The sequence below is a fragment of the Chelonoidis abingdonii genome, chromosome 1, assembly GCF_003597395.2.
Source record: "Chelonoidis abingdonii isolate Lonesome George chromosome 1, CheloAbing_2.0, whole genome shotgun sequence".
Lineage (NCBI taxonomy): Eukaryota > Metazoa > Chordata > Testudines > Testudinidae > Chelonoidis > Chelonoidis abingdonii.
The window spans coordinates 94966202-94978234 of record NC_133769.1 but is presented as its reverse complement, the minus strand read 5'-3'; the positions used below and the strand labels follow the sequence as shown (position 1 = coordinate 94978234).

The window sequence follows — 12033 nt, the reverse complement described above, 5'->3', positions numbered from 1 at the left end:
TGAGGACCTTATTCCCATAACTATCATGGTGGGGGTCCTTAAAATGGAAATTTTCCTTCTTTTCATATAAAAGCAGGTGGGCCTACAGCCTATCAAATCATGCCAGACATCACATTGATGGTACAGGTGGAAGTTCTTGTTTGAAGACTTGGGCATGCTGGAGAAACACCTTTTGTCTCTGCTGCAGTGAGATGATAAAAGGTAACTGAAGTTCCTGAGCTCCAGCAGAGATGCCTAGTGATATCCTCAGAGTTAGAAGCCTATTCCCTTAGAAGCTGGGGAGAATTCTGAATCTCTTCAGGAGTAAGAAAAACAAAAACAAAACCACTTACAAATATAAGGATTATCCAGCCACTCTCATCTCAGGATCTATCATCAAAGGTCAGTACATAGGCCGTTGGCCCAGTCTGCTTTAACATGGTTCATCTTCATTTGACCATGAAATGCTGATTTGGCAGTCAGTCAATCATATAGCCACCCACCTCTGCAGCGAAATAAATTTGCTGTCTCAATTGCCAGCCTGATCACAAGGCAACAAAGCCAAAGAAGAAGTTAGACTGAAAATCCAAGTATAAGCTTTAATCAAGGTACAAACATCATAGTGTTCAATGAAATATCTTGTCACAAGGTACAAAAATACATTATAAGTTAAGTAATTTTTCCTTTACAAATAATGTACAGATATTATGTACTGTAAGCCCTAAAATTCATTTTTATATCATATCCATTGTGCATCTTCTTAGAATTTCATCTCCTTTAGGATTAAGTGGTTTATTCTGAAAAGGATTCTCCCCGATTCCCTTTCCAGACCACCTTGAAACACAGCAGAGTATTTGCTGGGCAAAACTGTCAAGCAAACGCACAATACATTGCTGTCTAAGCTAGTGACTGGTGAAGGGCCTGATTCTGTAAACATACATTAATAACTTTATTGATGCGAGAGGTAAACTGGTGGGACAACTCACATGAGCAAATTTACTAATGTGCATAAATGTTTGCAGGATCAGACTCTATAGCAAGAAACAGCTCAGCCAATCAGAACCTCATGCTTTGAAAAGCAATCCCCCAAACCTTGTAACTTCCTCCTTGAAAATAAGTAAGCAATTCTGGGGCCCTGCATTTGTGGTTGATTAGCTTTGTGTTCAGAATTAATCTGACTTTGGCCAAGGGATAGCAAATCCTTTTGGATAAAAAGGAAAGAGATAAAGAGGTTATAAATTGGTCAGTAGGATCCATCTCAAAATGGATGTTGCTCAGGATGTGTTGTGTTCCATCCTGCAGTAGGCCAGGAATATTAAAAACATGTTAACTGTTAATAATAAGTTAGTCACTAAGATAACACAATCCTTCTTCCATTTGCCATTATCACTCTTGTGCTGAAGCAGATTTGCTGAGTTCTTCTTTGAAGGCCAGGAGAACTATTTTAAAATATAAACCTCTCAAATTGCCATAGTACATCTTATGCAGTACTGTGGGAGCTGGTGCAAAGGAGTCTGGAGTGCCTGCGAGGGGCAGTTTGAGTTGCTGAACATTTGAATCAAAATCTGAAAGGTTGAGAACCCTTGAACTAGACACTGGGATTGATGTAGAACAGAAAAAACGCCACTCGGATCTAGGTAGGAAAAGCATGGAATTCAAACCCCTTCTGTCCAAAAGAAATCCTTCATACCAATATCACTGAAATTTTGTGCAGTCCAACTGCAGTACTCTTTTTGCTCCATCTGAGAGTTTGGCAGTCTCTTTAATGTTTGAGAGGCCAGCCCTAAACGAAGACTACAAGAAAGATGTGTGTGGAGTGGGACAGTGAATGAAGGGGAGGGGCTGGACTCCATGCCCTCCGCTATGCACAAAAAGATGGCATCTGACCTGGTTTTCTTGGTGATGCTGTCTTAGACAGGCACTCTGTTCTCTTTGGCCCACTTCTTCATGATGCGGATGATATACTCTACCTGAGGGTTACCAGTGCTCCTTAGGAGATGTAGCACTTCCCGCAGTGTCTCTCTGAAAAGACAAAAAACAAAGGTTTAAAGCAGGGTGACGAGCACTTGGCTAGAAACAGCTGAAATTTCTGTGCATCTTTACATCCTGAAGGATTGCAAAGCACAGACTCTAAGTATGCAATCTACTTCACCTATGACTGAGGAGGAAGGTGACAGCTAATAAACACTACAATAACCTACACAATAGTATGAATCAAGAAATAAAGAATACTGTATCTAGTTGGAACTAGAAGGGAAATTCTAGATCAGCAAAAAAATATTATTCATACTGTAGCTTGCCAGGATATAAAGTTTAACATTCCTACTCTTGCAAAAAATGCCACAAGACATTTAATGGCAAATTGTTAGAGCTTCAGTTTTTCAGGCCATCTGACAGACAACTTCAACAGCACAGCAACACTTATTTCAATACAGGAGCACTGCTCAGCACTAATTAGTGAATGTGTTTTCACAACATGAAGCATTATGTATTTTTTATTACTAAGAAATAAGAGTGCTGCCTTCAGAAGCATGACTCCCTGAAATACCCTGTTTTCCTTGGAGGGTTCCCATTCAGCTATTAACCAGATCTAATTGTGTTTAGCTAGAGATATCTGATGAATTAATTCATAGTTTTAGGTGGTTTGCATTTAGGGGGAACAAGACCTGACATAACACACAGGATTGGGAGTTCAATCCTTGAGGGGGCCATTTGGTGATTGGTCCTGCTTTGAGCAGGGGGTTGGACTAGATGATCTCCTGAGGTCCCTTCCAACCCTAATAATCTATGATTCTATGATTCTATGATAACAAGTACATTAGTTTGTTTCTCAGATGTCTGCCATATCCATGCAGAATTCAGATTTTTGTGGAAGGATTAACTCAATTCCAGTTCAGAGACTGAGGTGCATTAGTTTATCTGCACTACTTTAGTAAGGGGCACTGTTAGACAATGGAGGGCAGACAAGGAAGACAGTAACAGATGCCAGGGCTATGGGTGCTCCTGTTTTCCTGAAAGGTATGCATTTAAGAAAGCAACTGCAACTCCTCCTCTGTGTGGGCCCAAATGGAGAGAAAAGTAAGAATTCTAGAGATTATGTGAATCTTAACCAGAACGTACATGAACTCTGCCAGAGGGAAAATTGGAGGGTGCATTAGTTAATGCACTGCTTGCAGAGCTTGGTCACTCAGCAGCACAGCAGACTTTTTACTGGAGAACAGGAACAGAAGGTATCCCCTCTATCCTCCCTCATTCCCCTATCCAGTGAGGTAGGCCAAAGGCAAAACAATAAATGGGAAGGACCATTTCCGCTTGTATTGAACAAAATTTGCAGAAAGAGAGATTAGACTTTCACTAAAAACATTCTTTTATCATTCAGAAACATGTTCTTCATCCCTCCTGGAGTTGTGAGTAACCATCCACCTATTTTAATTCTGCCATCCTTGAAATTCTAAGACCAAAGAGGCGGGGATACGACTTCCATTCACAGGCCATCAATACCTCTCCCTAATCAGTGAAATGAGGTCCTCCCTTCCTGCCTTCAGGGAATAAGCATGCTGTGTCTGTAGTTTAGCTGCTACAAGAACAATGACCAGCAATCTATTTGAGGTCCCTGCAGTGCAGAGCACTAGCTGATGGACTATCCTCCACCACATATCCTGTCCCTGTTGGGCTGGAAGCTAGAAATCAAAAATGGTTATTGAGTGTGCAACTACTGGGGCAGTACAGGTCTCTTTCAAAAGACAAAAAAAAATTGATGGTTAGGGGACATCTGTTCCTGAAGTCATGCATCTCTTCACAAAAGCAGCTGTAACTTTGGTTCTAGCTACAGCAAGCTGGGAACGGAAGACTAATGAGAAAAGTTCATACACAGCAATGGTACATACTTGGGTTCTCGGCCAGCTAAGATCATTTGGAAGATGCCCACACACGCACCCCTCTTGCCTTCCCAGTATTCAGGGTTAGGGTCCAATCTCTCCAGAACATCAAAGGCTTTGGCTGAATAGTAAAACTGGCCCATCTATGTAGGAAGAAAAAAAACTTTACACATTTCAGGTCACAAGACTGCCTATACAGAATGAGATCCAAAGTTACGGGCTGGTTCTGATGCTATTTGTCTGGTGTTAACAAGAGGAACAAGTCATGGGAACAGCATGCATTTTCCTTTTCTTTTCAGGTAGTCCGTAACTAAAACAGGTACATTCCAATTCCACATAGGCTATGTACAGACTAGGAAAATAGTTTTATCTAACATGATTTTAAACAGTATAGACAGGCCAAGTTATGACCTTTATTAACTGGTCATGATCAACTCTAGACTCCTCACTAGGTAAACCACATTCAGCTATGAGCTAATAGAGCTAGTCAAAAATGTCATCCCTTTATTTTTGTATGTAATGTTGTAGCCGTGTTGATTCCAGGATATTAGAGAGATAAGGGGGATGAAGTAATATCTTTTATTGGACCAGCTTCTGTTGGTGAGAGAGAAACTTTAAGGCTTACACAGCGGCGTCGACCTGAAGAAGTGTTCTGTATAAATTCCAATGAAAGACAGCCCTAGTCTTTATGCATGAATTTCCCTGTGTACTCTAGGTGCAAAGTCCTGTTTAAAAGCATGTTAGTTAAAACAAGTTTATCCACATTTTAAAACATAATGGATTTTCCTAGTCTAGATATGGCCATAAAGACACAGCTCTGAAGGCTGCTAGGGTATTAGTTCAAAACTAATTTTTTACCCCTCGCTATAAAAGTAGAAGAAAAATCAAATGTAGTAGTGTTGCAATTCAGAGCTTTCCTGAACCTATGGGAAAATCACGAGTACACCCAACCTTAGTTATCGACTTGCAGGATAGGTCTAGGGGCACCTGGATTGGTACAGATGGGGAACTCTCAATTCTTCTCTTGGACCTTTTCTAAGGTGGATTTTAAAAGATGTAACGTGCTAACATGTTTTAAAAGTCTACTGTACATAAGGCAGTGTATATTTTAATATGTGCTAGTTGATCAAGTTAAAGCCTAGGGCAGTTTAGCACACATTCAAGTATATGCTGCCTTGTCTACACTAGACTTCTAAAATATATTAGTTAGCCTGTGTTAGCGAACACATGCTAACAACCTACCTTTAAATCCTGGTCTGGAGAAGGCCTTGATTGTAGTGGGGAGGACCTGTGGGAAATTAACCAGGGAACATAGCCTCAACTCCCTCAGAGGGGAGCTAATCATAGAAGCATTTAGCTTCATATTTGTTCTCATAGAGTGAAGAAAGGTTAAACGTATGTGCACACCAGACCTGGGAGAGAGACAATTTCCAGCAATGCACTGCTACATTATCACAGGGCAATTATCAATATGCTTTTGAAATCTTTCATGGCCTGTGTCTCAATCTAAAGAAGTGGGCAAGAATCCTAGTGCTAGAGGCTGAAGATGTTCGTCTCATCTATTAGTTTATTGTATCTACTCTTGGGGGTGGAAAAACAAACACCAGAGCATCTGTGTTAAGACTGACAAGGTAGGTAAGGTAAAACCTTTTACTGAACCAACTTCTGTAACTGTAATTGTTTTATGACTCCCTGTATGTGGGTTCCCCCCTGTATTGAAGCAGGTTCTCTGCTTGGCCTGAATTGGTATCTGAATGGCCTATTCCACAATGTGATCTATTTCTCTGGTGGAGGGTCCTTGGTTAGTGAAGGCAGTTTTGACTGTGATTAAATGCCTAGCTGTTCCTAACAAATTTCTTGGTGTGTATGGGGTGGTTGCAGGAGCTGAGAAGGTAAGTGTAGGGATCTGTGGATTTCTTGCACACTATCGTTTGTGGGGTCTCATTGCTGAAGGTGACTGTGGTATCCAGGAAGTTAATGTTGGTGTGGGTGTCTTCTAGAGAGTATGATGGATGGGCAGTTGTGGTTGAAGTTGTGGTGGAAATCTGAGGGAACCAAGGTCATCTGTCCAGAGGAGGAAAACATCACTGATGTACCTCATGTATATCTGGTTTTGTGGTGCATTTTTCCAGAAATTTTCCTCGAGGTGGCCCACGAAGAGGTCGGCATACTGGGGGGCCATCTTAGTACACATGGCTGTTCCCAATATTTGGAGAAAGTGTTTGTTAAATGTGAATTTACTGTGTGTGAGGATGAATTTGATGAGTTTGGCGATGTGTTTAGGTGGATTTTTGAGTGCTGTATATTATCTTGTAAGTATTTGAGGCAGGCAGCAATGCTGTAATGATGAGGAATGCTGGTGTATAGGGAACGCGACATCCATGGTGGCAAGGATGGTGATCTGCGGGAGGATGTTGATGTTGGAGTTTCTGGAGGAAGTCAGTAACATCTTGGAGAAAGGTGGGCCTTTGTGTGGGGAGGGATAGCTCAGTGGTTTGAGCATTGGCCTGCTAAAGCCAGGGTTGTAAGTTCAATCTTTGAGGGGGCCATTTAGGGAACTGGAGTAAAAATCTGTCTGGGGATTGGTCCTGCTTTGAGCACGGGGTTGGACTAGATGACCTTCTGAGGTCCCTTCCAACCTTATGATTCTATGAGTGGTTTAAGGATGGTTTCTATGAGACCTAATATTCCTTCAGTAAAAGTCCTGTGGCCAGATATGATGGATCTGCCTGGGTTCCTTTGTTTGTATATCTGGGAAGCCTGTAGCAGGTCCCTGTGGTGGGTTTGTGGGGGATCAGGTTGTAAGCTTCACAGTCTAGACTGCTGTCCCAGAAAGAACTCCAACTTATAGCCCCTGGTTGTGTCTATATTAGAGTTTTCTCTTAAAATTTCCCATTGCTCCCACCATTGAAACTCTACTAGAGGTAGAAATTGTCATTAGCCCTAGTGTAGCCTAGTCACCAATCTAACTAGAAGACATGATGGTTTAAATGTTGACAGATCTCTACCAGCCTCTATACATTGTGGAGCTTCACTAAAGGTAGCAATGGTGAGGAATTTTAAGAGGAGTCTGCTGTAGACAAGGCATCTGAGTGTAGTGCCACAGATTTAACAAATTAGATACCAGGCCTCAAACAGAAGACTCACCTTGTAGCAGTCATTTGCAATGAGTTGCAAGAGACTGAAGGACTCCCCTGAGGTTTCCATCTTCAGGTAGAGCTCCCAGGCCAATCGAGGCTTCTTATTCATGATATCTACAATGAGAACAGAAAGTTGGAGAAGGTGAAGAAATGCTATAGTGCACTGCCCAGTAATAACAGGACTAAAATGTTCATAATCTTATCAACCACTTCACCAAAGTCTCTCTCCCTACCGAAACACATGGGGTTTGAATGAAAGCTAACCATCCCCTCAGCCACATCAATGATAGTGGTAAAGTGTTACAGTTTGCAAACATAAGAAAGAAGAGTTATGAAATCTACACCCATCAGATTTATATTTCACAGATACAGCACTTACTATGCTGGAACTCAATGGTCCATCTAGTCTGGCATCCAGCTTGGTGACACATCAAGTCAGTCCATTGCTCTAGCTAGTTTGGTATTCTGCTCCTGACTGCAGACAATACCAAATGCTTAACAGGATGAGGGAAAAGAGGATGGAAATAAAACCCAAGAGAAATCTCATAACACATAGCTAGTTATACAATGCTATACATGAAAGAAACAATTTGTGATCCCCATTTTATGCTTTGAAGCAGAAGTTCATATTGCTCTCATTATCTTAGTTTGCACACAGTAACTACAAAATTAAAGAAGTCCTAGCCACCTAAGTCCGCAGAGTTTTAGACTCAAAAGGTTATCTACAGCTCAGCATATGAACCTCTTTAGTTTCAGATACCAGCAATAGCTCTAAGTTCCATTTCATGGCTTTGCTGCTGGTTTCCACAGCTTCTGTGCAAGGGCAGGATAAACCAGTATTCTTTGAAGTGAGTGTATTCCCTTGGAACGGTGGATTTTAGAGATGACATACAGTACAAATAGGGAAAAGTCTAGAGTATGTTTTGTACATGTATTCAGTAAGAATCTATAAGATAAGTCCTTATCTACACAACAACACTTAACTGTGTTTGTTACACTTAGTAGCATGGTTAACAGTTAAACCACAGCAGCTAACAGTGTTTCACCCTTGCCAGAGGCGTGGGCTGACACTGATCAGCACTGCTATTTTGCTGTGTTGATAGGATGCTCTAATGGTGCCTCTCTGAGTCCTCCTCCTTCCAAGAGTTCTGTGCAGGACCATTCAGAACCAATTTCCTTGCATGATGAAGGAGTCTTTGTGCACATCCTCAGGACACTCTATCCCTCTGCTTGGGCAGTGTAGGAGACCTACAGCTACCCAAGATTTTCCCAGACTACACACTTACAGGTATGAGTAGGAAGCATCAATGATGCAGATGCGCAAACTTGGTTGGAATATGATTATAGTAGGAGGGGTGGGTAAAGAAAGGAGGAGAGTAAGCTGTTGTCTGGACAGAAGTCAACCATGTTTGTTGAACAGAGTCTGAAAAGAGTTTGTATCCAGTTTGCAACACATGCACTAACACTTATAGCATTTAAACAACAATTAAGCAACTGAAATTCATTTAAATCCTTTTACCTCTTCAATTTTGGGTAGAGGACATGCATGAGGTGGAACTAACTACCACTGCTAAAGTCCCATGATGTCAGAGATTATTATGGGGCATAGAGTGGAGAATGTTGAATAAACAGAGAATGTATTTCTTATAGGGTACTGGACTGTAACATTCTCCTACTCTCTAATCTATTCAAACGGTGAGACTTAATATTACCCACTCATGTTCATAGAAAATAAGTCAGACATGAAGGACTGATGTCCTGAATGCCTGGCACCCACCTGATTTTAAATACTGAATCCCCATAGTACTCATTGATCCAAAGAAAGATAAAAATATCCACAAGATTCTTGCCATTGTGCACCCTATGAGGAAATTCTTTCCAGATTCCATAGATCTTGTGGTCATTTTAACAGTGCATATGTGAGCAAGAACTGCCACCAGCCATTAACCTGAAACATCTCTGGTATAACACAACTAGTCATAAGTGCCAGAATAGATTTTCTCATGAATCCCAGTGAGTTTCATCCAGTACTTTTGGAGACAGAAAATTCCACAACAGACCCTCTGAAGGTAAGGAAGTTTTTAACCTAAAGTTTGGCTTGTTAATTCCAGGCATATCACAATGTTTTCTTATTGTGAAGGGAAAATATCCCTTTGGATCAGATGTCTACCTCCTCTCAGAGTTCCACCAGATATTCATTCTGTGCACTGGTCATTAATATGGGGAAAATTCTTGTGCTCTTCAAGGTGAGGGTATGCTTGGCATTTTGTGTACAGAAGTCAAGCAGAGTAACAATCATTTTTGACATTTATCAGGAATACCAATATAAATCCCTTCACACTGCACTAGAAACGTACTCCAGAGTAGTCTATCTGCACAACCAACCTCTCTCTATCTGATTCTAAGTAAAACTATAATCTAGGGATAACTACATTAAAAATTACAAGAACTTCTCATATGTCCGAGCACAAACTGTTCACCAATTGGAGTCAGGAAGAAATCTACCCTTCCTTCACAACCTACATGGTATAGTATTGTACAAGTAGGTGCATTATGGGGAAGTTACATCCCGTTATGAAATATCCTGAAATGACCACTATTGGAGACAGTACATAAGAACAGGTAATTATTGGACTCTCCTGGTGTGACAGAAACTGAGAGACCAGACTAGATTTTGGTTTCTTCAGCTTCAGTAGTAGCAGAGAGGACACAGGTCTTAGCCCCACATATGACGACCAGATGTCTGAGCACTGAAAACCTCAAAAACCATGATTTCTTATGGGGAAAAATGCCTTTATAATTTAGTAACAACTAGCAATCTGTGCATATAGAGAAACAGTGCGCCATGCTGGGAAGCGAAATAGTAATGGCTTTTCATCTCCTCTTTGAGATAAGGTCTAAATAATTGGTACAATAGCTCGAGACCACACATATTACACAGAACCCTGAATCAGTTGCATTTCCAGGATCTCTAGCCTCCTGCAAATATGTGAGGACAGAAATATCCAATGGATGATTTGAAGGCCAAAAGGACAACTAGGTTAAAAAAAAGAATTAGATAAGTTCATGGAGGATAGGTCCATCAGTGGCTATTAGCTAAGATGGCTAAGCCTCTGACTGCCAGATTCTGGGACTGGAGGACAGGGAATGGATCACTCGATAATCGCCCCATTCTGTTCATTCCCGCTGAAGCATCTAGCATTGGCAGAAGACAGGATATTGGGCTAGATGGACCATTGATCTGACCCAGTATGGCCATTCTTATGTTCCTACAACATCTGCTCATACTCAGAAATGAATACGCTAGAATACTTTACATTTCTATAGCATCTTTCATCCAGAAGGATCTCAAAGTAATATATATACTTTACACATCAAGGGATAATTTCATCCACCACTCAAAGTAGCTGCCCCTGTAATAAATTATGGCACCTCAACATTTTAAGAGATATGGAAGAATACAGCAACTCTAATGAAACTTCAGTGGAAACTTAGCATGAAGAAAATAATTTCTAATGCTACAATTATCTAATGTACCCAAGAATATTTAACTATTCTTATGAAAGTTCCATGGGATCTTTTTAATGACCACAAGGATCTTACAGCATCCCTAGCACCATGGTAGGGAATTGCTTTAGTACAGAATTAAATGGAAGCGCACCACCTACTGAATCAGCATCACCATTTCATTCTGGATCTTGGGTTCTACCATCAGGTAAAACTTTATCCATGGGTGTGACACATGGCCAGAAAGGGTTAAGCATCCTGCAGGATAAATGACCCAAATTCAATCTTTAGGGACATATTGGTAGATAATGATTGTGTTTTCATGTGTTTACATATATATTGTTGGAGGTTAACAATGTAACCAAACGGTTCCTGTCTTTGCTGTATTCTATTAATTGAGATCAAAAGGAGATCTTAACATTTAAATGAACTGTAAATATAGTGCTATCACTGTATTGATCTCTCTTTGGAATGTATAGCAAATCACCTGCGAATGGTGAAAAACAGGTAATTGCCTTATGTTAATCCCTGTAGCTAGTTACCAGTGATGCTTAGGAAATAAGTCTACTTCACAGTCTCAATGATTGCTTATTGTTCACCTAAGAACTCTGAGCTGTCAAGAGAAGACATGAAACTGTATAAAAACCCTTGGGTCCTGATCCTTTTTATCTCAGATCTGCTTGATGCTTTACGCAAGGGAAGTTTCAGTTGTAAACAGATCTCCAGTCCCACCTGGATCACCCTGAATATGAATGTTGGACCTACGGACTAATTCTGAAAGAACTCTTTGCAACTATAAAAGTTACCATCTCTACTATAAAACTGATCTCAGAATTGTACTCAAGTCTGTATTATACTGATCTTTTAATTAATTCTCTCTTTTCTTTTTTAATAAATTTTAATTTAGTTAATCAGAATTGGCTGTAAGTATTCATTTGGGTAAGATCTGAGATATTCCTTAACCTGAGAGGTAATGTGTCTGATCCCTTGGGACTGGTAGAACTTTATTCTATGATGAATAAGATTTTCAGTAATTCTCATATCTGACTTGGGTGTCTGGGTGGAAGCCCAAAGCTGGGTTGCTTTAAGGGAAGTGTGTTTTGGTTTCTTGGTAACCAGTAAGGTATTATAGAAGTTGTTTTGTGTTGGCTTGGTATTGGAATATCCACCAGCTTTGGAGATTGTCTGCCCCATTCTTTACAATTTGCCCTAACTGAGTAATCTCAGTGTGGCTCCCCGGGACCCTGGTCACAATGGGTAAATGTCAAAACATAAAATTCACAATAAACAAATATTCTAGATTTATGGATTAATTAAGTAAGAAACTGTGAGGCCCCAAGGAGAATCAGGAATGGTTGGCCAATGTGTGCGGCGTAGAAGTCTCCAGTTACCTGTCTGGGAAAGGCATAGCATAGATAGTGACTCTACCTCCAACACAGCATAATGAAGCTACCGTTGCTGCTCTGGAAGTCATTGGGGTGGGAGAAGGGCAGTCTAATGAACATTCTTTCTGTTGTGCTGAGGCTACA

General features: G+C 40.7%; 1 protein-coding gene across 1 annotated transcript in view; it reads right to left on the bottom strand.

The window, feature by feature from the left end:
- Positions 1-552: 552 nt before the first annotated feature.
- The window catches only part of IFT56 (intraflagellar transport 56), a 68706-nt gene continuing 57225 nt past the window's right edge, over positions 553-12033 (bottom strand). The window contains exons 15-17 of the mRNA XM_032803152.2: positions 7005-7111; positions 3867-4000; positions 553-2001 (exon numbers count right to left, since the gene is read on the bottom strand). Of these exons, the coding sequence (XP_032659043.2) occupies positions 1890-2001; positions 3867-4000; positions 7005-7111 (353 nt within the window). The 3' untranslated portion in view covers positions 553-1889. The remainder of the gene's footprint in view (positions 2002-3866; positions 4001-7004; positions 7112-12033) is intronic.